General features: G+C 42.8%; 1 protein-coding gene across 1 annotated transcript; it reads left to right on the top strand.

Annotated features, from left to right (window-relative positions):
- The first annotated feature begins 94 nt into the window (after window positions 1–94).
- Window positions 95–27,049, top strand: LOC115140343 (protein prenyltransferase alpha subunit repeat-containing protein 1). Its single transcript, XM_029678684.2, has 7 exons — window positions 95–189; window positions 4,630–4,799; window positions 6,981–7,047; window positions 12,768–12,872; window positions 18,536–18,776; window positions 22,088–22,458; window positions 24,087–27,049. Exons 1-7 carry the CDS (start codon window positions 104–106, stop codon window positions 24,475–24,477), a joined length of 1,431 nt encoding a protein of 476 aa, XP_029534544.2. The 5' UTR covers window positions 95–103; the 3' UTR covers window positions 24,478–27,049.
- The last annotated feature ends 375 nt before the right edge of the window (window positions 27,050–27,424 follow it).

Genomic DNA, 27,424 nt, shown 5'->3' with positions numbered 1-27,424 from the left:
TGAAACCTGTTTTACACATGCGCACTTTGCCTAGCCAAGTGTGTTCATTTTTAATGACCCGGATGAATTTGAGATAATCCGTTGACGTCATCAGTGTACAAAAATGGCAGAGACGGAGAACGAGGTGGAGGTATTGGTTCAGAGAGTTGTAAAAGATATCAATAACGCCTTCAAGAGAAACCCCAATATGTACGTATATCCACTTTATCGAAGATAAGCTAGCTACACTATAACATCAAATGAATCATTGCGTGGTGTGCTAACAAGCTATATCATTACATTAGCAAGCTAGCTAGCTAGCTAACGTTAGTCATCACAGATTGTTGGTCAGCTACCGTTAACTAGCTAGCAGGATAAAAGGCTAGCCAGGGCAGTATAGGCTTGCAAAAATAGCAAGGTAGCTAGCTAGTGTCTTTGCTTACATTGAGCCACAAATCGCTGAGGAAATATATTTGACTTTGCTGCTGAATTTGTTTGCCATTTACCTAGTTAGCTATCTACAGTAGCTATTCGCCATAGCTATCTAGCTTGATTAGCAGAAACGGATAACACAGCCTTGTTGTTTTTCCTATTTCTGGAATGGTATGCACAAATCATGTGATCAGAAAGCGCTTTTCACCACATACAAGTAACTTAACCAGTCAGCCAAATATTGTTGGAAGAGTCACACCTTCCTCGGCTTGCGACTCTAACATGCCATGTCATAGCAGGGTAGCTTTGTCAGTGTTTCCTCAGTTCTGTTGGGAACATATTTCCAAAATCAAAATCACTTGGAGCTGATTTCGTGGTGTTTTTATTCTTATGTCCAACAATGTTTTTTATTATTATTATTTTTTTAAATAGTAACATGTGTTTTTTTTATTTTCTTTGCTCAGAAAACTTGGGGGACAATAAAATCACCTGCTGGCCACCAGTTGGGAACCCAGATGTAGAATGCAGAATAGAACTGGAATGTAACTAGCTTCTGTGTAGAAGCGTCCTTGAGTGAGTGTTCTAAATTAGAACTGGCCTACATTCTCATTTAAGAACAGGGTGTGGATGCTTTTACTTTAATGCTGAACATCCCAGACCTTTTCTTTCGTTTGTGTTTGTTTTGACAGTCCGCTCAGAGCTCATTATAAACAAGCCTATACACATATTTAAAAGAAAGAGAGAGAATGCTGTATGCCGCACAACAAAATGTGGGAAAATAACTTTTCATTTGATACAGTTCAGTTAGTTTATCCAGACCTTGGCTGTGACGCTTTTCAATTCAAGGGGCTTTATTTGCATGGGAAACATATGTTAACATTGCCAAAGCAAGTAAAATAGATAACCAATCAAATTGAACAGTTACACAAAAGTTCCAATAGAATAAAGACATTTCAGATGTCATATTATATCTATATACAGTGTTGTAGCGATGTGCAAAGAATTAAAGTACAGAAATAAATCTGGGTTGTATTTACAATAAGTTCCCGAGTGGCACAGCGGTCTAAGGCACTGCATCTCCGTGCTAGAGGCGTCACTCAGACCCGTGTTTCGGGTAGGTCACCATTGTAATATAAATAAACAATGGTGTTTGTTCTTCACTGGTTGCCCTTTTGTGGCAACGGATAACAAATATTGCTGCTGTGATGGCACACTGTGGTATTTCACCAAATAAATATGGGAGTTTTATCAAAATTGGGTTTGTTTTTCGAACTCTTTGTAGGTCTGTGTAATCTGAGGGAAATATGTGTATCTAATATGCTCATGCATTTGGCAGGAGGTTAGGAAGTGCAGCTCAGTTTCCACTATATTTTGTGGGCAGTGTGCACCTAGTTTGTCTTCTCTTGAGACCCAGGTCTGCCACTCTCCAAGAGTGTCTCAGGGAGAGTTGGGAAATGCAAAAAAAACACATTTCCAATCATCACATGTTTGATGCACACTGATACATGAAATAGAACAAATATCAAGTACCATAGCAACCACCAAATAATAATTATTATGATTATTATGATGTCAGACCATGCCTGAACTTCTCTGATTGATAACCTACATTTCTACTTTATATGATAAGGTTAAGAGGCAAAAAAACAACATCTAAGCTTGATTTGTAGTGTTAGTGTGTATAATGTTGCATAGGCTTCTCCAACCCTCTGGTGTTATTGGAAGTGACCTGTGCTGTGCTCAGCTGCACTGAGTGCAGTGCTTTGAGACTGTCTGTGTTTGATTCCATTCACCTGACTCATGTTGATGCATAGCTAGACTACGCACACACACCCTCAAAAGTTAAAATTCCACCCTTGTTCTGTGTCCCTCTCTGCCTGTGCCAGAGCTGGGCTTGTATTCAGCATAACAACATTGTGGAACATTCAGATATAGCTGTGTAGAATATTCCTCTCTAGCATATAGAATTAGAAATCACTTCAGTTCTATTTGTGCCATTTTTCGTACTATACATTACAGGTCGACCGATTATGATTTTTCAATACCGATACCGATTATTGGAGGACAAAAAAAGCAAATACCAATTAATCGGCCGATTATAAAAATATATATATATTTTTTTGTAATAATGACAAATACAACAATACTGAATGAGCACTTATTTTAACCTAATATGATACATCAATAAAATCAATTTATCCTCAAATAGATAATGAAACATGTTCAATTTGGTTTAAATAATGCAAAAACAAAGTGTTTGGAGAAGAAAGTAAAAGTGCAATATGTGCCATGTAAGAAAGCTAACGTTTAAGTTCCTTGCTCAGAACATGAGAACATATGAAAGCTGGTGGTTCCTTTTAACATGAGTCTTCACTATTCCCAGGTAAGAAGTTTTAGGTTGTAGTTATTATAGGAATTATAGGACTATTTCTCTCTATACCATTTGTATTTCATATACCTTTGGATGTTCTTATAGGTACTTTAGTATTGCCAGTGTAACAGTATAGCTTCCGTACCTCTCTTCGCTCCTACCTGGGCTCGAACCAGGAACACAACGACAACATCCACCCTCGAAGCAGCGTTACCCATGCAGAGCAAGGGGAACAACTACTCAAAGTCTCAGAGCGAATGGGGTTTGAAACGCTATTAGTGCGCACCCCGCCAAATAGCTAGCCATTTCACATCACATCGTTACACCAGCCTCATCTCGGGAGTTGATAGGCTTGAAGTCATAAACAGCAGCTCTGCTGGCAAAATGCACGAAAGTGCTGTTTGAATGAATGCTTATGAGCCTGCTGGTGCTTACCATCACTGTCAGACTGCTCTATAAAATCATAGACTTAATTATAATATAATAACACACAGAAATACGAGCCTTAGTTTCCGAATTTGACCATAATGACCTATCATCTCGAAACCGAGACGTTTATTCTTTCAGTGAAATACGGAACGGTTCCATATTTTATCTAACGGGTGGCATCCATATGACTAAATATTCCTGTTACATTGCACAACCTTCAATGTTATGTCATAATTACGTAAAATTCTGGCAAATTGGTTCGCAATGAGCCAGGCTGCCCAAACTGTTGCATATACCCTAACTCTGCGTGCAATGAACACAAGAGAAGTGACACAATTTCACCTGGTAACTGCTAACCTGGATTTCTTTTAGCTAAATATGCAGGTTTAAAAATATATACTTCTGTGTATTGATTTTAAGAAAGGCATTGGTGTTTATGTCTAGGTACACGTTGGAGCAACGACAGTCATTTTTCGCGAATGCGCACTGCATCGATTATATGCAACGCAGGACACGCTAGATAAACTAGTAATATCATCAACCATGTGTAGTTATAACTAGTGATTATGATTGATTAAGTTTAATGCTAGCTAGCAACTTACCATGGCTTCTTACTGCATTCGCGTAACAGGCAGTCTCCTAATGAGACAGGTGGTTAGAGCGTTGGACTAGTTAACCGTAAGGTTGCAAGATTAGAACCCCTGAGCTGACAAGGTAAAAATCAGTCGTTCTGCCCCTGAACAAGACAGTTAACCCACCGTTCCTAGGCCGTCATTGAAAATAAGAATGTGTTCTTAACTGACTTGTCTAGTTAAATAAAGATTAAATGAAGTTGTAAAGAAAATCGTCAAAATCGGCGTCCAAAATGACCGATTTCCGATTGTTATGAAAACTTGAAATCGGCCCTAATTGATCGGCCATTCCGATTAATCGGTCGACCTCTACTTTACATGACTCTAATGCAAAAGGGACTCTGTGTGTGCGTGCTGCAGTTTTGCTGTGTGCTCACGGCGTATACTCTCTGGAGATGCATGTGTGCGAACTAGGTTGCTCTCTACAAGGCTTGTCTCCCGTCCAGACCAGTGTTAGTTGTGCATATAAAAGATTTTTCAACTAGAGACCCATTTGGGCTAAATACAACCCTACACCAGACAGTCAATAAAGCCCTCATTAGACTGGGCTGGAGGGTTGTTATTACTGTGTGTCTGTCTAACTTGACGTTGCAGCCGTAAAACGACGCCTGAGCAGAGTCCCCCCCCCCATCCAGTTTTTCAGGGGAAACGGAAGTTACGTTGAAATACTGTATCCCTGAAAACATTTGTTTTCTGCCTATCCCAACGAGAGTGGAGTGTTGTGCCCTTGTAGTGTTAGCAATTAGCATGCAGGTTTTCACTCACCTTTCTTCCTCCCTCCCTCAGTGATGAAATAGGTCTGATCCCGTGTCCAGAGGTCAGGTATAACCGCAGCCCCATTGTGCTGGTAGAGAACAAGCTGGGGGTGGAGAGCTGGTGTGTCAAATACCTGCTACCCTACGTCCACAACAAGCTACTGCTCTACAGGCAGCGCAAACAGTGGCTGGATAGGGAAGGTAAGAACTTTATTGTCCAGTTTCCTTACTGTCCTCAGAAATGTCTTTTTTATTTTTTTATTTAGTCCAACACTCCAAGATACACACACATTTCCCCCGAGGGGTTGGAAGCACAGGTCAGGCATGGTGCAGCTCTACCCTCTGGGACAGTTTTTCAGTGATTATTTTTATTTATTTTTTCCACTTTTTCTCCCCAATTTTGTGGTATCTAATTGGTAGTCTTGTCTCATCGCTGCAACACCCGTACGGACTCGGGAGAGGCGAAGGTCGAGAGCCGTGCGTCCTCTGAAATACGACCCTGCTTCTTCTTGACACAATGCCTGCTTAACCCGGAAGCCAGCCGCACCAATGTGTCGGAGGAAACACCGTACACCTGGTGACCGTGTCAGCGTGCATGCACCCGGCTTGCCACAGGAGTCACTAGAGCGTGATGGGACAAGGACATCCCGGCCGGACAAACCCTAACCCGGACGATGCTGGGCCAATTGTGCGCCGCCCCATGGGTCTCCCGGTCGCGGCCGGCTGTGACTCGAACCAGGATCTCTAGTGGAACAGCTAGCACCACGATGCAGTGCCTTAGACCACTGCACCTCTCGGGAGGCCCTCTGGAACAGTTTGAGGTTAAGTTCCTTGCTCAAGGGCTCAACGGTTGGTGATGGCATCAACACGTTTTCATAGCTGCTGCTTTTAGGACAGGGAAAGTAACCTTTTGTACAGCTGCTGGCTTGGAGACTCCTCACTGTAGATTGCAAGGCTTACTGTACTCTGAAGTCCTGAGCTGTGTTTGAATACCCATACTAACATACTGTATACCACATACTTAATGACTATATACTACATACTATTAGTTCATTTTAGTATACTGTAAACAAACGGTATCCTTTCAGTTGAGAGTACTAGCGCTTTGCCGGTCTACCGGAAGTTGATGCTGTTGCTATGCAACCTCTTGCTAGCTTGTTAGCATAACAAATTACTAGCTAGACATTTTACGACTTCGGGTGTGTTCTTAAATTCAATCTGGAGTGCTAGAGTGCACTCTGGGCGTTCGTCAATTCAGAGTGTTGTCAGATTGTCCATTTGTAAATTCATAGTGTTCCGCTTTGGGAGCGTCCAGATTCCAACGTTTGACCTCACAACGGCACCCAAGCTAACTTACTAGCTACTTCCAGACAAATAAGAGAACACCCCACTCTGACCATTTTACCCGCCCTAGCAGAGCTGGTTAGGCTGTTTTCATGTTATCCAGAACGTTGGTGACTGTAACTGCTGCTGGCAACAATTTAATTACACTTTTTGCAGCCGTTTACTGACACAGGCCATATTCAACGGGTGTTGAGCCTTCGTAAATTCATCAGTTATTCTGCGCTCTGGTACACTTTATTTACGAAAGCACCCGAATGTCCATTGAGAACGCCCAACGACTATACCACTTAGCTAAGAATAACAGGAATAATCAAGTAAATAAATGTTGGGTAGTTAGTCTATAGTTAATATATTGGCAAGTTCGATGTATTAGTAGCCAACTAACGTTAGGTAGCTAGCTAACATACTGGTACATACTGCTATAATGCTCTGTGGTTCGTAAGGATAGCTTTGCTAACAAATTGTCAGCCAACATAACGTGTAAGGTAACTTATTTGAAAAGTAATTACTTTATTACATTTCCCAACGTTTTCTTAACATTTGTCATAATTAGTTAAAGCAATGAATTTGTAGGGGCTCTCGTTGGACTTCGGCTGCATATTTAACACAATTTTCTTGATGATGTGAAGCCACGCCCATTTTCCAAAGAATTGCATTATGGGTCCTAAAAGCACGAAAATAGTGTCCGCTGCTTGTATTCTTCGTATTTTGGCGAATGTAGTACGACATTCGGGAACTTTTGGCCTACCAACACTGACCAATAAGCAATACTATATACTCAATTTACCCCACAAATAGTACGGTTAGTATGATTATTCGAACACAGCTCTGGCCTATACCTAAAACATGTTGGTTTCTAGAGGAAGGATGAACTCAGTCTACTTCGTATAAATGAGCTTTTTGGGGATGTGGCGAAATCCTTTCGTTACCATTTTGGACAGACAGAATTTTTGTACCTAACAAAATGGGCATTATAAATGACTTTACTTTTACTGAAAATAATCAGTTGATATACTGCCCTGTCTCTCCCTCTTCAAGCTCTGGTAGACATCACCTGCACTCTGCTGCTGCTCAACCCAGACTTCACCACTGCTTGGAATGTCAGGTAAGAACTCCTTCCATTTCAATATTATCGCTTGCACAGTGCTCCTTGGGATGTTTAAAGCTTGGGAAATCTTTTTGTATCCAAATCTGGCTTTAAACTTCTTCACAACAGTATCTCGGACCTGTCTGGTGTGTTCCTTGTTCTTCATGATGCTCTCTGCGCTTTTAACGGACCTCTGAGACTATCACAGTGCAGGTGCATTTATACGGAGACTTGATTACACACAGGTGGATTGTATTTATCATCATTAGTCATTTAGGTCAACATTGGATCATTCAGAGATCCTCACTGAACTTCTGGAGAGAGTTTGTGGCACTGAAAGTAAAGGGGCTGAATAATTTTGCACGCCCAATTTTTCAGTTTTTGATTTGTTAAAAAAGTTTGAAATATCCAATAAATGTAGTTCCACTTCATGATTGTGTCCCACTTGTTGTTGATTCTTCACAAAAAAATACAGTTTTATATCTTTATGTTTGAAGCCTGAAATGTGGCAAAAGGTCGCAAAGTTCAAGGGTACTTGAGAATACTTTCGCAAGGCACTGTAACTCTGATGCTGTCAATATGGATGTATGATCTCTGTGGTAACTTGTATCTGGACAGGGTGAACTCTGAGTTACTCCATGTAAATGATATATTTGATTATCCTCTCAGGAATTTTTTCTTATTTCACAGTGTTCTCATACCCCACACAAGCCTTTAAATGCTGGAGCTACCATCATAAATGCTGGAGCTACCATCATAAATGCTGGAGCTACCATCATAAATGCTGGAGCTACCATCATAAATGCTGGAGCTACCATCATAAATGCTGGAGCTATAGTCTGTTAGTTCGGGCCTGATTCAGAGTTAAGATAAATGTGTGTAACCCAGAGTTTAATTTTTTGACTTTTTACCCCCTTTTTCTCACCAATTTCATGGTATCCAATTGTTAGTAGTTACAGTCTTGTCTCATCGCTACAACTCCCGTACGGGCTCGGGAGAGACGAAGGTTGAAAGTCATACGTCCTCCGAAACACAACCCAACCAAGCCGCACTGCTTCTTAACACAGCGCGCATCCAACCCGGAAGCCAGCCGCACCAATGTGTTGGAGGAAACACCGTGCACCTGGCAACCTTGGTTAGCGGCCCGCCATAGGAGTCGCTAGTGCGTGATGAGACAAGGATATCCCTACCGGCCTAACCCAGACGACGCTAGGCCAATTGTGCGTCGCCCCATGGACCTCCCGGTCACGGCTGGCTGCGACAGAGCCTGGGCTCGAACCCAGAGTCTCTGATGGCACATTATTACAGATGGGCTATGTACAGGTGTAGTGATCTGTGAGCTTCTCTGACAGCTGATGCTTAAAGTTAGAGAGGGAGATATGAGTCTCCAGCTTCAGTGGTTTTTGTAATTAGTTCCAGTCATTGGCAGCAGAGGAACTGGAAGGAAAGGCGTCCAAAGGAGGAATTGGTTTTGGCCGGTGAAATATACCTGCTGGATCGCGTGCTATGGGTGGGTGCTGCTATGGTGACCAGTAAGTTGAGACAAGGCAAGGTTTTACCTAGCAAAGACCTATAGATGACCAGGAGCCAGTGGGTTTGGTGACGAATATGAAGCGAGGGCAAGCTAACAAGAGCATATAGGTCGCAGTGGTGGGTAGTATATGGGGCATTGGTCACAAAACCGATGGCACTGTGATAGACTACATCCAGTTTGCTGAGTAGAGTGTTGGAGGCTATTTTGTAAATTACATTGCCGAAATCAAGGATCAGTAGGATAGTCAGTTTTACGAGGGTATTTTTGGCAGCATGAGTTGTTGTGAAATTGGAAGCCAATTCTATAATTAATTTTGGATTGGAGATGATTAATGTGAGTCTGGAAGGAGAGTTTACAGTCTAACCAAACATGTATTTGTAGTTGTCCACAGAACCGTCCAAAGTTGTGATGCTGGGCGGGCGAGCAGGTGCGGGCACTGATCGGTTGAAGAGCATGCATTTAGTTTTACTTGCATTTTAAGAGCAGTTGGAGGCCACGGAAGGAGTGTTGTATGGCATTGAAACTCATCTGGAGGTTTGTTAACACAGAGAAGGGCCAGAAGTATATCGAATGGTGTCGTCTGCGTAGAGGTGGATCAGAGAAACTAACAAGGCAGTGCATGGTATTGACAGATTTTTTACTTTGTCAGCTCGGGGTTTCGATCTAGCAACCTTTCGGTTGCCTGCCCAACTCTTTAACCACTAAGCTACCTGCCTCCCCGATATGGCCCATCATCTTCAGAGCCTCTCTCTTCCCTGCTGTAGGTCTCTGGTTGCCTATACTCTTGCTAGCTGCTCCGAGACCTGGCCGGGTGGTGCCAGAATAACAACCTATCCCTCAACGTAACCAAGACTAAGGAGATGATTGTGGAAAAGGAGCACCGAGCACGTCCCCATTCTCATCGATGGGGCTGTAGTGGAGCAGTTTGAGAGCTTCAAATTCCTTGGTGTCCACATCAACAACAAACTAGATTGGTCCAAACACACCAAGACAGTCGTGAAGAGGGCACGACAAAGCCTATTCCCTATTCAAAAATATTTGTCAACATCGAGAGCATCCTGACCGGTTGCATCACTGCCTGGTACGGCAATTGCTCGGCCTCCGACAGCAAGGCACTTCAGAGGGTAGTGCATACGGCCCAGTACATCACGGGGGCAAAGCTTCCTGCCATCCAGGACCTCTACACCAGGCGGTGTCAGAGGAAGGCCCTAAAAATGGTCAAAGACCCCAGCCACCCCAGTCATAGACTGGTCTCTCTACACCCGATGGCAAGCGGTACCCGAGTGCCAAGTCTAGGACAAAAAGACTTCTCAACAGTTTTTACCCCCAAGCCATAAGACTCCTTGAACAGGTAACCAAATGGTTACCTGGACTGTTTGCATTGTGTGTGTGTGTCCCCAACCCCTCTTTTACACTGCTGCTACTCTCTGTTTATCTTATATGCATAGTCACTTTAACTGTACATTCATGTACATACTACCTAAATTGGCCCGACCAACCAGTGCTCCCGCACATTGGCTAACCGGGCTATTTGCATTGTGTCCTACCACCCGCTAACCCCTCTTTTACACTACTGCTACTCTCTGTTCATCTTATATGCATAGTCACTTTAACGATACCTACATGTACATACTACCTCAATAAGCCTGACTAACAGGTGTCTGTATATAGCCTTGCTACTGTTATTTTCACATTTCTTTTTACTGTTGTTTTATTTATTTTACTTACCTACACACACACACACACATATATATATATATACTTTTTTCCCCGCATCATTGGTTAGAGCCTGTAAGTAAGCATTTCACTGTAAGGTCCTGTTGTATTCGACATTTCACTGTAAGGTCCTGTTGTAATCGGCATTTCACTGTAAGGTCCTGTTGTAATCGGCATTTCACTGTAAGGTCCTGTTGTATTCGGCATTTCACTGTAAGGTCCTGTTGTATTCTGCATTTCACTGTAAGGTCCTGTTGTATTCTGCATTTCACTGTAAGGTCCTGTTGTATTCTGCATTTCACTGTAAGGTCCTGTTGTATTCGGCATTTCACTGTAAGGTCCTGTTGTATTCGGCATTTCACTGTAAGGCCCTGTTGTATTCTGCATTTCACTGTAAGGCCCTGTTGTATTCTGCATTTCACTGTAAGGCCCTGTTGTATTCTGCATTTCACTGTAAGGCCCTGTTGTATTCTGCATTTCACTGTAAGGCCCTGTTGTATTCGGCATTTCACTGTAAGGTCCTGTTGTATTCGGCATTTCACTGTAAGGTCCTGTTGTATTCTGCATTTCACTGTAAGGCCCTGTTGTATTCGGCATTTCACTGTAAGGCCCTGTTGTATTCTGCATTTCACTGTAAGGCCCTGTTGTATTCTGCATTTCACTGTAAGGCCCTGTTGTATTCTGCATTTCACTGTAAGGCCCTGTTGTATTCTGCATTTCACTGTAAGGCCCTGTTGTATTCTGCATTTCACTGTAAGGCCCTGTTGTATTCTGCATTTCACTGTAAGGCCCTGTTGTATTCTGCATTTCACTGTAAGGCCCTGTTGTATTCTGCATTTCACTGTAAGGCCCTGTTGTATTCTGCATTTCACTGTAAGGCCCTGTTGTATTCTGCATTTCACTGTAAGGCCCTGTTGTATTCTGCATTTCACTGTAAGGCCCTGTTGTATTCTGCATTTCACTGTAAGGCCCTGTTGTATTCTGCATTTCACTGTAAGGCCCTGTTGTATTCTGCATTTCACTGTAAGGCCCTGTTGTATTCTGCATTTCACTGTAAGGCCCTGTTGTATTCTGCATTTCACTGTAAGGCCCTGTTGTATTCTGCATTTCACTGTAAGGCCCTGTTGTATTCGGCATTTCACTGTAAGGCCCTGTTGTATTCGGCATTTCACTGTAAGGCCCTGTTGTATTCTGCATTTCACTGTAAGGCCCTGTTGTATTCTGCATTTCACTGTAAGGCCCTGTTGTATTCTGCATTTCACTGTAAGGCCCTGTTGTATTCTGCATTTCACTGTAAGGCCCTGTTGTATTCTGCATTTCACTGTAAGGCCCTGTTGTATTCTGCATTTCACTGTAAGGTCCTGTTGTATTCTGCATTTCACTGTAAGGCCCTGTTGTATTCTGCATTTCACTGTAAGGCCCTGTTGTATTCTGCATTTCACTGTAAGGCCCTGTTGTATTCGGCGCACGTGACAAATAAACTTTGATTTGATTCATATATTTTGTCACAGTAGACTTTCTTTAACTAGACTAGCCTGGCCCCAATATTTGACTTGGTAGTTGATTCTTGTTTCAGGCAGTTGTCGTTATAAGCTTAGTACTTAAGTTCATAAATGCAGTTGATTTTATATCAAGGGGATGCAAGACGTGAAGCAGCTGTTGCAACTTGTGCTTCCAGTTTTGGCCAGGAGATGGAGCTAAATATCATATTTTAACCACATGCAGTGGTTTGTGGCTCAACATAACGGCAGTGTTGGGTTATAATACTAGGGTTGAAGACTATTCCAGGGAGGTATTTTAAGGGTGTGTGACTCTGGACCGGTTTCCCAGACACAGATTAAATTTAGTCCTGGAATAGGCTCAAAGGAGATTATCAACTGACCAGGACTAGGTTTAATCTGTGTCTCCTGACCTGTTGTTCTGTTGATGACATTTCCTGTAACACATTGACCTGACTCCCAACACTCTCCACTGCCCTGTGTCTTAACACCAGTCAGCTCAGCTACGTGTTCCCCTGAGTTCAGAGTGAACCAACACCGTTAAGACACAGGTCCTCCCTTCAAAGACAACGCCCGGGTCAAATCATTCTGTCATAGCAAATGCCGTATCCAACTGTCAAGGTCACAACCTAATCTGTGCCTGTTGTATTTGATTAAACCAAGACCTTGTCCAGAGAATGTAACCACAGTCAGCAGCCCTGCCATGGTCTATGTAGTATATTCAAATATATTCAAAAATAACGAGACAATTTTTCTGTTTTCGACCTCCTAACCATCTTTGGGGGGTGTGTGTGCGCGTGCGCGTGTGTGTGTGTGTGAGTGAGATGATTGATCTATTCTTTTGGGAATTTCTTTTATGCAGTGTTTCATAAAACAAACAGAAGTACGCAAATAGCACACACACACAACTACAGTGCGGTAACATAAGATTCACATCAGGAGCATTTAGATGTAATGTCATTAAATAGTTCCTCTGTCTGCTCTGGCAGGAAGGAACTGCTACAATGTGGAGCCCTGAGTCCAGAGAGAGACCTGTACCTGGGAAAACTGGCCCTCACCAAGTTCCCCAAGAGCCCTGAGACATGGATACACAGGTAGGACTGGTGGGGGGTGGAGTTTCCATGGTTACCATCCTTTTTGGTAACTTTTAGCTAGTTAGCTGTACTGGCACTAAATCTCCAGGATTTTTCATTCATAGGTTGTTCTCATCTTCTTAAATGAAGCAATTTATGTTTTCAGCGTATGGGGAGCAATATGTTTGGAACATTGAATCGCAGTATCAAATCGTAATACGTATATAGAATCGCAATGCACAAGTATTGTGATATGGTATCGTGAGGTCCCTGGTAATTCCCAGTCCTAGTAACTGTGGCGATTTAACTGTGACGTCTCGTCGCCAGTGGACCAAAATAGAGTATATATATAAAAGTATTTGGACACCCCTTCAAATAAGTGGATTTGTTTATTCCAGCAACGCCTGTTGCTGACAAGCGTGTAAAATCAAGCACACAGCCATGCAATCTCCATAGACGAACATTGGCAGTAGAATGACCTTACTGAAGAGCTCAGTAACATTCAATGTGGCACCGTCATAGTCGGTTTGTCAAATTTGTGCCCTGCTAGAGATGCCCCGGTCAACTGTAAGTTCTGGTATTGTGAAGTATAAATGTCTAGGAGCAACAACGGCTCAGCCACCAAGTGGTAGGCCACACAAGCTCACAGAACTGGACCGCCGAGTGCTGAATCGCGTACAGCGTAAAAATTAATGTCCTTGGTTGCAACACTCACTACCGATGGGAGCTTCATGAAATGAATTTCCAAGGCCGAGCAGCTGCATACAAGCCTAAGATCACCATGCGCAATGCTAAGCGTCGGCTGGAGTGATGTGAAGCTCGCCACCATTGGACTCTGGAGCAGTGGAAACACGTTCTCTGGAGTGATCAATCACGCTTCACCATCTGGCAGTCTGATGGACGAATCTGAGTTTGGCAGATGCCAGGGTAAAAGCTACCTGCCAGAATGCATAGTAACAATTGTAAAGTTTGGTGGATGAGGAATAATGGTTTGGGGCTGTTTTTCATGGTTCGGGCTAGGCCCCTTATTTCCAGTGACGCGAAATGTTAACACTACACCATAAAATGACATTCTAGACGATTCTGTGCTTCCAACTTTGTGGTAACAGTTTGGGGAAGGCCCTTTCCTGTTTCCGCATGACAATGCCCCCGTATGTCCACATACTTTTGGGCATGTAGTGTACTTCAGTGCCTCTAAAGTGATGGTATTTAAAGGTTCCACTGTAAATACACACATATACACACTCTGACTCTTGCACTGAACTCGACTCACACATGCTTCACTGACACTCCAACACACACACACACACACACACACACACTATATTTTATATTGACTCCACATAGACACACTATATTGTGTATGTGTATATATATATATATATGACACACAGACGCTCTTTCACACGCAGCTGATACTGTTCTGTTAATTATTTATCCTGATTGGCTAGTCACTTTTTCCCCTATCTAAATGTACATATTACCTCAACTACCTCGTACCTGTTTTTATTTTGTCCAAATTTTCTTTGAACTCTGCATTGTTGGAAAGAGCTCGTAAGCAACAGATGGGAGAGGGGGTGATGGAGAGAAAAAGGGCGGAGAAGGACAGAGAATAAAAAGAGGGAGAGGGCGATGAGTAAGATATTTATTTTGAGACTGAATGGAGCAGGTCAGCCTAATTCCCACAGTTTACCAGAGAGAGAGAGGTAGAGCTATATTACCCCCAAACATCTGTGCCATGCAAGGTCATGGCGTGGCTGTTGTGTGGGAATTGTTACATCCTGTCATTGTGTGCTGCCTGACGGTGAGGAGGTTCCTAGATGGGGGTTCCACCTCTAGCTCAGTGGTCTTCCATGTCAGGTCTGTAGTGGGGTCGCCCCCAAAAAACTCAAACAAAAAAAGTTACCATAATTTTAAGGCATGTGACAATATATATATATTTTTTAAAGATAATTATAAAAATACAACTTATCAAGTCAATGTATTTATTTGGTTTATTTTCATTTTAATAAGAGATGAAAATCTATTGAATTGAAGGTTATTTGCTGATGTAAAAATCTAAATGTACAATTTTTAAGGTTGTCATTAGATTTGCGGCGGGGTTGTTTTTGCCCAAAGAATGGGGTCCTCGTAATTTCGAGGGAAAATAAGAAGTTTGACTACCACTGATCTAGCAGTAGCATGTGAAGAGGGATTATTATGTCATAGTAATGGAGGACGAACACATACTGTACCAGTCAAGTTTGGACACACCTACTCATTCCAGGGATTTTTCATTTTTACTATTTTCCACATCGGATAATAATAGTGAAGACATCAAAACTGAAGTAACATATATATGGAATCATGTAGGAACCAAAAAAAAGTCTTAAGCAAATCAAAATATATTTTATATTTGAGATTCTTCAAAGTAGCCACCCTTTGCCTGGATGACGGCTTTGCACACTCATGGCATTCTCTCAACCAGCTTCGTGAGGTAATCACCTGGAATGCATTTCAATTAACAGGTGTGCCTTATTAAAAGTTAATTTGTGGATTTTTTTTCATAATGTGTTTGAGCCAATCAGTTGTGTTGTGACAAGGTAGGGCAATCTTCTGTATACCATCCCTATTTGGTAAAAGACTGACGTGTCTTTGGCTATGCCGGATTAAGTGATATGACATGCTATTCTATAAAATAATTTCTCTGTAATTAATATTACCTGATTAAGCTATTCAGGTAAATGTAATTAACTAGAAAGTCGGGGCACCACAAAAGAATGTTTAGAGCTGTTACCTTCCGAATAAACTCTTAAAGACCTAGTAATCTTTTACATCAGTAGCAGTCAATATTTAATTGTCAATTTATTCAGTCTCATCTGAAAGTTGTAAATTCTTGGTTATCTTCATGAACCCTGGCTAACAAGTTGAATCAGCAATACAAAATGTGGTTTAATTATTTATTTACTAAATACCTAAATAATTACACAGAATTAAATCTACACAGAATGGATCATAATTTGTAATCAATATATGTCATAAAGGAAAAAGTCCCTAGCGGACGGAACAGATATGACTGCTGGTTACACAAAGAAAAGGCGGCTGGGTTTTGAATGAAAGAGCGGGGAAGACTGAGGATCAAAAGTATTTTGCCTCTCTATCGGGCGGTAGGCAGCTATGCTATCTTAAATACAGTATCTTATGCATTCTAAATAACCAGCCATTTGAAAAAAGAAAATGCAATAAATATTTACTCTGAGCTGAGCTTCGGTAGATTGGTCCTAGATAGAAGCCCGGGTTTGGGTTGTCCAGCATGGATTTCTTGTCCTCTGAAGAATGTCTAATGGTGAACTGGAGGGTGGTAGAATGGATCCTCTGTCCGTCCTCTCCTAGCCCACGTTTACAGCGGCTAACTCAACGACTAGGAGGTATCACTTCTGGAGTGAGTAAGAGTTCAAAGTTCATACCAAGTTGCCATACTTTTAAGCTCGTGCTATATTCTGGCTGGTATAGTCTAAATTCATCCTTTCGGCATGTCGATCATCACCTTCACATTGAACACGATGCTAATTTCGTTAGGTTATTATCTGAGCCCTTTTAACACAGGACCGTCATCCTCGGAACAGGAAGTTGAATTTTCGTCAACGGGTTTATATAGTGGTGAAAGAAGGGCGTGTTTCATAGTTTACAACCCATGTCTGTTCACTTGGGCGGGGCCTCTGAGTGAGCAGAGTTTCTCTATGACAAACCAAGCTAAAATTACATTTAATCTTTTCACAAATAGTTTCATATTTAAACATTTAGATTACATAACAATTCCATGTGAATCTGATAACTAGAATGTGTAGATTTTCCAAGATACAGTTTGTCGTCCTATCATCAGTAATCATCTCAGACGCCAACTGATTGGACATCATATTCATTAAGTACCAACGCATATTTTCAACTGGTTAGATTACTGAAATATGGTTCCGTTTCCCACCTTTTGATGTTACCAGAATCTCTATGTTAACAAAGGGCTTTTCAAGAGTCAACTATATAGAGTAGAGAGTGAGAAATGGGGGTATTTATGTGGGTCAAAAACCTCCCCCAACAGGCCAAAGTCATGACAAGACCAAGTCCATATTATGGCAAGAACAGCTCAATAAGCAAAGGGAAATGATAGTTCATCATTACTGTAAGACATCGTCAGTTAATTCAGAAAATGTCAGCATTTCTTCAAGTGCAGTCGCAAAAACCATTAAGCGTTATGATGAAATGGGCTCTCATGAGGATCACCACAGGAAAGGAAAACCCAGAGTTACCCTGGCTGCAGAGGATATGTTCATTACAGTTACCAGCCTCAGAAATCAGCAATTAACCGCACCGCAGATTGCACCTCAGAGTTCAAGTATCAGACACATCTCAACATCAACTGTTCAGAGGAGACTACGTGAATCAGGCATTTGTGGTCAAATTACTGCAAAGAAACCACTACTAAAGGACACCAATAAGAAGAGGAGACTTGTTTGGGCCAAGAAACTTGAGCAATGAACATTAGACCAGTGGAAAGTTGAGATTTTTGGTTCCAACCTCCGGTGGCTCCCACATGAAGTTTGGAGGAGGTGGTGTGGGGGTGCTTTGCTGGTGACAGTCGAGGCACTCTTAACCAGCAAGGCTACCACAGCATTCTGCAGCGATACACCATCCCATCTGGTTTGGCTTAGTGGGACTATCATTTGTTTTTCAACAGGATAATGACCCAAAACACACCTCCAGGCTGTGTAAGGGCTATTTGACTATGAAGGAGAGTGATGGAGTGTTGCATCAGATGACCTGGTCTCCACAATCAACTGACCTCAACCCAATTGATATGGTTTGGGATGAGTTGGACCGCAGAGTGAAGGAAAAGCAGCTAACAAGTGCTCAGCATGTGTGGTAACTCCTTCATGACTGTTGGGAAAGCATTCCAGGTGAAGCTGGTTGAGAGAATGCCAAGAATGTGCAGAGATCTCAAGGCAAAGGGTGGCTACTTTGAAAAATCAAATGTTGATTTAAAACTTTTTGGGGGGTTACTACATGGTTCCATATGTGTTATTTCATGGTTTGGATGTCTTCACTATTATTCTACAATGTAGAAAATAGTAAAAATAGAGAACCTTGAATGAGTAGGTGTCGAAACATTTGACTGGTAGTGTGTGTGTGTGTGTACACACGCGCACACAGTGCTTTCAGAAAGTATTCAAACCTCTTGACCTTTTCCACATTTTGTTACGTTAAAGCCTTTTTCCTAAAATTGATTAAAAAAATGAAACAAATCTCATCAATCTACAATACCCCATAATGTCAAAGCAAAAACCAACAGCCTATCACCAAACAATTGACGAGTCGACTAATTGGGGTCAGCCCGAACTCCAAACGACACCTCATCTTACCAGCAAAGGGTTTAGCAGCGTGAGAAGACTGCGATTGCCCCATGTATACAGAGATGTATACAGAGATGTATACAGAGAAATGCTATGGGAGTTGATGTTTCACTGAAGTAGCCATCTTGTATTGGTGTTATCCATGTTGTGTTTGTGTCCTGGCTCTGTTGTTTAACCAGATGCTTAGGTTGTGGTTGGTTCTGTGTTTAGGGCTGTTGTATTGGGAGCCAGCCGAGGGTGATTGAAGTGCGTGTGTGTGTGTGTGCCTGCGTGACTCCAACCTGTCCCCTGTGTTTTCAGACGCTGGATACTACAGCAGGTGTTACGGGAGTGCTCTTCCCCCGGGCCGGACAGGAAGGAGCAGGAGGACGGTGATCGGCATGACGCAGCAGAGAAGACACGTCTGAGTGAGCACCTCCACAGGGTCCTACACGAAGAGATGAAGGTGTGTGCCGACGCCGCCGGCCGTTACCCTAGCAACTACAATGCCTGGTCGCATCGTATCTGGGTTCTGCAGAACATGGCCCCGGGCAACCTCAAGGTAGGAGTTGAACGAGATGGGCTCTACATATGTCTCTCTCTCCCTTGTCTCTTTCTCTATCTTCATCTCTCTCAGCCTCTTAGGCTATATTTATGTTAATTGTACACGGTCTCTGTTAAAACAACTGCTCTTTCAAATGTAACTTCTCTGGGTTCTAGCAAGGCAGGCAGCTAGCAGGTCTTATACTGCCAGGAAGGTAAGGAATCCTGACCGGCCGCTCTGTGTGTCAGTCAGTAGGGTCTATAGTGTATCACCAACAAGGACAGTGTGTCTCCAGCCTCTCTGCCTCACGTCTCATCTCTCTCTGGCCTGTCGCTGTGTGACCATGACGATGGGACCTTTCTGGTCCATTGAACTGATCTGGGAACAGCCAACCCCTCTGGACTGAGCCCTAGGGATTTAAAGGTGTATGGAGAGTGTTTTGTTGTTCCTCAGTGAACACATGGCTTGTTTTTAAGCCGCAGTGGCATTCCCAGGATGTGGAGTGATGCAATGGTAGGGCCAGGGATATGGAGCGATGGTAGGGCCAGGGATATGGAGCGACGGTAGGGCCAGGGATATGGAGCGACGGGAGGGCCAGGGATATGGAGCGACGGTAGGGCCAGGGATATGGAGCGACGGTAGGGCCAGGGATATGGAGCGACGGTAGGGCCAGGGATATGGAGCGACGGTAGGGCCAGGGATATGGAGCGACGGTAGGGCCAGGGATATGGAGCGACGGTAGGGCCAGGGATATGGAGCGACGGTAGGGCCAGGGAAATGGAGCTGCAATAGGCACTTCCTGTTATTGGTAAGATGCCCTGCTCTCTGATCAGCCATTGGTGTTTGGGTTATGTAATGGCTGATGACATTTGATTGGTCGAATGTCTCTACATTGTCTTAAAGGTTTGAACAGTCATTCTGATTCCCATGTAAAATAGCCTTTTGAGTGGCTAAAATATCTACAATAATATTCTGTGGGTTAGAAATTCTCAAAATCAACCAAATATTTTTTTAAATCTTTGCCTGTAAACAAATAGGGTAGATGTTTAATTATTTTTAAATTATTTACAGGTGTGGCCAGCGATCGGTTAAAGAGTATACATTTAGTTTTACTTGCATTATAAGAGCAGTTGGAGGCCATGGAAGGAGAGTTGTATGGCATTGAAGCTCGTCTGGAGGTTTTTTAACACTGTGTCCAAAGAAGGGCCAGAGGTATACAGAATGGTTTCGTCTGCGTAGAGGTGGATCAGAGACTCACCATCAGCAAGAGCCATATCATTGATGTATACAGAGAAGAGAGTCAGCCCGAGGATTGAAACCAGTAGAGACTGCAAGAGGTCCGGACAACAGGCCCTCCGATTTGACACACTGAACTCTATCTGAGAAGTAGTTGGTGAACCAGGCGAGGCAGTCATTTGAGAAACCAAGGTTGCTGAGTCTGCCGACGAGAATGCGGTGGTTGACAGTCGAATGCCTTGGCCAGGTCGATGAATACGGCTGCACAGTACTGTCTTTTATCGATGGCTGTTATATCGTTTAGGACCTTGAGCGTGGCTGAGGTGCACCCATGACCAGCTCTGAAACCAGATTGCATAGTGGAGAAGGTACGGTGGGATTCGAAATGGTCGGTGATCTGTTTTACTTGGCTTTCGATGACCTTAGAAAGGCAGGGTTGGATAGATCTAGGTCTTTCTTGCTAATGACCATCAGGTCCTGACGGCCTGGTACTCGGGGCTCTATTGTCCCTCTAACCACTCTGACATCAATGCAAATGCAATGGAAAACCACATCAAACACCCAGTCGCTATTCGAGTGCACACGGGTGACATGTATTTGTCCCCTGCCTCTGATCCTGTCTATTTGATCACAGGCCATACTAAATCAAAACTCATTTTACATATTAGTAAAGACAAGATTACGGTGAGAATAGTCTGATGGGTAAAAATGTGATCACTTGATGAGAGAACAGCTGTGCAGCCTGAGGCGAAGAACGGAGAGAAAAGCTTTTTTTCTTTTTTTCCCCTGCAACCTTCTAAAATCATCAATATCCTGTAGTCGCATCATGCAGCCCATATATGCCTAGATTTCTAAGACATTCTAAGGTTTGTATCATTCACAACTTAAGTAGCCAAATAACTCTAAATATAGCATATAGGACCTGTTTCTAATGATCACTTTAATGCTCAACATAGCCACTTCAGGCACTGCATCGCAGTCTCATCGCGCACTAGCGACTCCTGTGGCGGGCTGGGCGCGGTGCATGCTGGCCAGGTGTACGGTGTTTCCTCCGACACATTGGTGCAGCTGGCTTCCGGGTTGGATGTGCATTGTGTCAAGAAGCAGTGCGGCTTGGTTGGGTTGTGTTTCGGAGGACGCATGACTCTCGACCTTCGCCTCTCCCGAGTCCATACGGGAGTTTCAGCGATGATACAAGACTGTAACTACTACCAATTGGATACCACGAAATTGGAAAGAATCATTTAAAAAATATATATTTTTTAAATAACAGCCACTTCATATGTGCACTCTCTCCAGAATGGGGAAAAAATATCCTTTCTATTTTATTCAGTTACGGTATGTTCTTCTTACTATCATATAATATAAAAGAATGACCTGGGATTTACAAGCATATCTTGTCAGGTAAATGAATAATCCTACAGCCAAGGGCACGGAACATAGCCAGATAACATGCAGTAGGCAAACTCATATTCTGTTCTTCTCAAGTGCATTTTCTTCATATCATAATGTTTCTGCCTAAAATAATGGATTTATTGTGACGGTGGATATCATATAGAATTGTATGTGTATTTTCCAAGGCCCGCAGATGCTAAACATGTTTATGTTAATTATCGGTCAGTAACTGTGAAACCGGCAGTTATTTGCATTACAATAACTGGCTGACATAATGTAATGACCGCCACAGCCCTAACCACGCCCATGTCCGATGTTGGTTACGAAGCGGTATTTAAACTAGGTAATAGAATATCATGTTACCATTGGTGTATTAAAATGAGAGCTAAGGGTGAGTTAAGGGGGGGGTGTGTGTGTAACTATATGATCAACTTTATCAGTTTAGAACCAACATACATTTTTTATAATTTTGTCATACTTTGATCTGGTTTCATCCAAATATCGTCAAACGTAATCTTTAATTTCCTTCTCTTCTCTGTGAATTTGCTATTGTGTTCTGCTCCAGAATAATGCTGTGCCCTTCGCTTGTAAAAAAAAAAATCCCATGTGAATGAAATCACCCATGATGATGAACATATACCATGAGATGAATGGTTATGCATATGGTTAGTGCTGTAAGACCTGTCTCCTCCTTCCAGGTCCTCCATGATGAGCTCTCCTCTATGCGTCAGTGGGTCTCCATGCACGTGTCGGACCACAGTGGCTTCCACTACCGCCAGTTCCTGCTCAAGGCCCTGGTCAGGGAGCTCAGCCAGTCCCTGTCCTCCTCCTCCTCTCCCCAGCACTACCATCCTCAGCCCAGCTCTAACCCTAGCCACAGCCCCCACAAAGCCAACCCCCACCACCAGGCCAACGGAGAGGCCACAGCAGCAGCCCCCTGCCCCTCTCCCCCCTCCCCAGAGGACCTGGCCTCGGTGCCGGCATTGCCCCAGCTCTTCCACCAGGAGGTGGAACTATGTACTGACCTCATCAAGTCCTTCCCGGGACACGAGACACTCTGGTGTCACAGGTACGAGCCTAAAGGACCATATTACCACAGACCAAAAGGGAAACCCAGACATGTCACGGGGCATAAATATGAAGCATGCGTTTAGAACTTCCACTCACCACCAAATATGGTCATGAGAGGAAGTCCAGTGGCAGGAAGTGGGATAAAATGGAGCTAGATAAAAACCTGTCCGACATTCTGCAAATTGTCATCAATGAAACATTTGATCTCAATACCATTTTCTGTTTCCAAAACTATAATCTGTTACGAACAGTGCACTTTGGAGACTTGCCCCTTTTTACAAGTTTGAAAGAATTGCATTGTTTAGAAGGAGTGTGAGGGTGAATTGAGTTATTTCCCACACACACTTCAGAGTAGACTTTGCCTAATGGAAATGTGCAAATGCATGCTAAAACAGGCCAATTGGATATCTCACAAGCTCGTCCTTGGCTGTGCCCACCTCCTTTCTTGGTCTATGATCTATGCTTAATTTCCATCCATTGGAAACGACACCAATACGACACCAATCTTGGGTTAGTTATTAGTGTCTTTTAGATATTACTGTCACTCAACCTGGGACTACAATGTTAGCCAATAAAAGAACACATTTTATATTGACATGCTCTGGCGTCACAGGTAAGAGCATACAGGAACTCCATGTCTATTTATCTAGAGTGTGGCCTAACTCCAGCCATAGCCTTAGTCATAGATACTGTACAGAGTTTGTCTCTCTACCTTCCATATTGGTGGCAAATGCTTTATTATGACAATCATGTTTATTTAAGCAATAAGGTGCGGGGGGGTGTGGTATATGGCCAATATACCACGGGTAAGGGCTGTTCTTACGCAGGACGCAACGCGGAGTGCCTGGATACAGCCCTGAGCCGTGGTATATTGGCCAAATACCACAAACTCCAGAGGTGCCTTATTGCTATTATAAACTGGTTACCAACCTAATTAGAGCAGTTAAAAGTAAATGTTTTGTCATACCCGTGGTATACCACGGCTGTCAGCCAATCAGCATTCAGGGCTTGAACCACCCAGTTTATAATCTGTTAGACCATGACAATGTTCTCAGGAGTAGATGTGTTGGGGGTTATCATGACATTGATGTTGTTTTGCTGTGGAACATTCTTCCTTCTAGAGGGGGAAAACAAAGGGAGAGCGCAAGGGAGAAAAAGAAAAGAGAGAAGATAGATGAGGGAGGGAGAGATGTTTTGCCCCGAGGCTAAAGACCAGCTGCACAGTCGAGTGTTTATCCTGACCAGCTTTGTTGTGATAGGGAGAAGTGAGTGGTGCCATGGCAACAGTGTTCACATCCTTGTTGAATGTGTGAGACACGTATAGATAGATCTATCTTAGGTTTTAAAGATGATTGTCGAAAAGTAGATTAGTTTAAAAAAAATGTTTATATCACAACAGTTGTGCTCTTCCTCAAATACTTTATTAATAAGGATATTGTTTTTTAGCCTACATAGTTTTGTATCTTTTCCCCCTTTAAAAACATCAAGTGCTTATTTATTTTTTAAGCTTCTCATTCCATACAGATAAATAAATAATGAAGGCTTTGCAGTGTAGCGTACTGGTTCACATTGACATGATTCCAGTCTAATGCTCATGCAGTATTTCATTACAACTATCTTCTCAAGGCGACACGTCTTCTACCTCTGGCACCACTGGAGGAGGGACCACCACTACGGCCAGGGCTTCGGCAGCGAGTCTCCCCAACTGAACCACACCGATGCTGGGCTGAGCAGCCACCCTCACACGGCCTGCCCTGGAGGTGTGGGTCTAGACCGGGTGCAGCGCAGGAATGGACAGGCTCAGGAGGGTCAGGATGCCATGGAAGTGGACGGGGTTGGGGTCCTGGACCCCCGTGACACCAAGCGCCTGAAGAGGGGTCCCCCTGGCCCCTGCCCCCCTGCTCTGCCCTCAGAGCACAGCTTCGTAACCAGTGTCCTGGACAGCTGCCGCTCCCCCGAGCAGGGACGCTTCGCCCTCGCATACAGGAAGTGGTTGGACTCTGTTATTGGTCAGTGAGATATAGACTAACTCTGTCATTGGTCAGTGAGAGGATATACTTCCTGTTCCACCGGAGATGGGCAGCGGTTAGAAGTTGCCCACCTGCACAGATCTAGCATCCTCTCACCCTTACACAACCCCTAACCTTAACCATTAGGGCGAGAACTACTAAGAACTGTCCCTAGATCAGCGTCTAGTGGCTGGTCAATTCATCCTATTCTTCAATAGTCGTGAAGGGGGCTGGGGGTCTCTGATAGGTCAAGTAATTTGTGGCCCCTCCCAAAAATGCCTGGACTCTGATTCATCCACAGAGCTTTGTCTGGGAATGGATATCTGAGAAGGGCTATTCTCTGGAATAGTACAGTGTGTCACCTTGGCCTGTTTGTCTGTTTGTAGTTCAGGTCTCTCTCAATGTTAGGGACTAGAACAACCATTCTGTCAGTCCTTTTAGTTGTTTCACTTATGAGATCCATGTCTCGGTTTCATTCATCGTGTCATTCCTTTTGTTCTCCCACTAACTGTAGAAGTATAGCCTATGTGAAGCTGCCATGGTTATCCATCACTAATCTTGTCGTTTTCTAGCCAGTTCTGCTGACTACTTTGAGATGAGCAGTGCAGCAAATAATGAATTGTCAACATACAAAAACAAAGAAGGAAAAACTAGTCAAGCCATTACTGATTTGTCGCTACGGACAACCGTACAACTATAAAACCTTAAGACAGAGCACAATCATGAACCAACCAAACTCTAAGACCCTATGATCCGTGAACCGTACAAGTTAGCCGTCATAGTGTTATAGTGTGCTCTAAAATATGGAGTATGACTAGATTCTAAAATACAATTTTCACATTCATTTATTCAACATTAACTACCCCCTTTTAGTTCATGTTAAGATGTGTTTGGAACAATATACTCTACTAGTACATCACATTTCCAGAGTGGGCTCTCTGATCATACCTTCAAATTTAGCAATGTTATTATCACCACCAGCACATTGAATGGGAAATGGATTCAAAGGGAACGCCCTCTGCTGGTGACTTGCTGAATGTGCAATCCCAAAGAAGGGCTGTGATTGGTTCATGACCTATGTCAATTTCTGTGTAAAATGAGTCTTATTATTAAAAGTACCAGAGATCCAACTATGGAAATGTGATGTTTGAAGAGTATATTGTTATTTTTTTATTGTTGAAAAATCAATAAGGGTAGTAGTTGAGATTAATATTTTTTATGTTGAATAAATGAATGTGAAAATGTGTATTTCAGAACACGAAGGACTATAACGACATCAAGATGTCTGTATCGTGTACGGTTCACAGATCATAGGTTCTTACAGGAGGCATGTAGAAGTCTAAAAAGGGCCTTATTCAATCATATCCTGATTTTCAAAAAAAAAAAATGGTTTGTGATACAAATGTTAATAAACATACTTCCTCCCAGTGGAGTTCCTATGTGAGACCAATCTGAGATACCAAAAAAACATTTCACACACCTGCTGCTGTGGAATTGCCCTTTATAGGGTTGAGCTTAATTGTGTTGTGTCCCAAATGGCACCCTATTCCCTTCTTCGTGCACTACTACTATAGGGTTAAAAGTAGTGCACTATATAGAGAATAGGGTGTCATTTGGGAGGCACCCTATTGACTCTCCAGGAGTGGTTGCTGCTTTGTTTCTGTCTGTTCCATTTCAACCTGTTAGTGGTACTTACTCTTAGTGATCAAATCAAACTTTATCAGTCACATGCGCCGAATACAACAGGTTTAGACCTTACTGTGAAATGCTTACTTTACAAGCCCTTAACCAACAGTGCAGTTCAAGAAAGAGTTAAGAAAATATTTACCAAATAAACTAAAGTAAAAAATACAAGTAACACAAAATAACAGTAACGAGGCTATATACAGGGTACAGAGTCAATGATACCTGGGATTGTATTCACAGTGTTATATTACGAGTCCTTATATAGGATCAGTTTGGCCCTTAGATCATAATGATTTCTATTACATGGTCAGCCCAGCCAGTCAATCAACCTTCGAAAAAAGCGTCTAGACAATATTTCCCCATGCTACTAGCCTAGCATTGGTTTGGGTACAGCGGGGTAATAGCTAAGTCTCGCTGTGTGACTATCTGACTTGTGCAACATGTTGCAGTTTTTTTGTGATCTCCACCGTGTCACGCATATATGAACGTGACGATACTGACAGCTTCTCTGATCCAGGGCAAATTAATTTATCATGACTATTTAAAATTAATATATCCAAAGATATGCCAATATAAACAAAGTTGAAACCAATGAAAGTGCACATAGTTTATCATTTCAGCTGCTTGATGTGACTGTGTTAGCTTTTGTTGGCTAACAAAGGAGAAGTAACGTTAGCCTAGCTATCCTATAAGGAGAAGTAACGTTAGCCTAGTTATCCCATAAGGAGAAGTAACGTTAGCCTAGCTATCCCATAAGGAGAAGTAACGTTAGCCTAGCTATCCCATAAGGAGAAGTAACGTTAGCCTAGCTATCCCATAAATATCTTATTGACTCGACAATCAGCTGGTTGTTGCCTATTTATAAAATATTTATTAAAATCATTATTTATTGAAGTTCTTGTCTCTTGTCGTCTTTGAACCTCTGCTAGCTAGCTACATGCCATTGATTTGTTTAACATAGCAAAGTGGAATGAATAGAATGAACGACTGAGTCAAAGCATAATAGAATTTATGACCAGCCTGTTTGCACTGGCGGACTTACCATTAGGTAGAAGAGGTAATTGCCTCGGGCCTCATCAAGGGGTCTCGTGAGCTGGGCATAAAACAAATGCATTTCTCCACTTGAGGCATATTATGCCTCTTTTTTTTTTTTTTTACATCCCTGTCAAAATCCATCCACCAATGTCGGACTTCTGCGGTGGAAGGTGGCCAAGCTACAGCGTTTTTTTACAGACCAGGAGACATCCCGAAAATCTTTCTCACAAACAT

This window comes from Oncorhynchus nerka, linkage group LG13 (genome assembly GCF_034236695.1).
Source record: "Oncorhynchus nerka isolate Pitt River linkage group LG13, Oner_Uvic_2.0, whole genome shotgun sequence".
In the NCBI taxonomy this organism is placed as follows: domain Eukaryota; kingdom Metazoa; phylum Chordata; class Actinopteri; order Salmoniformes; family Salmonidae; genus Oncorhynchus; species Oncorhynchus nerka.
This window is presented reverse-complemented; position numbering and strand designations above follow the sequence as displayed.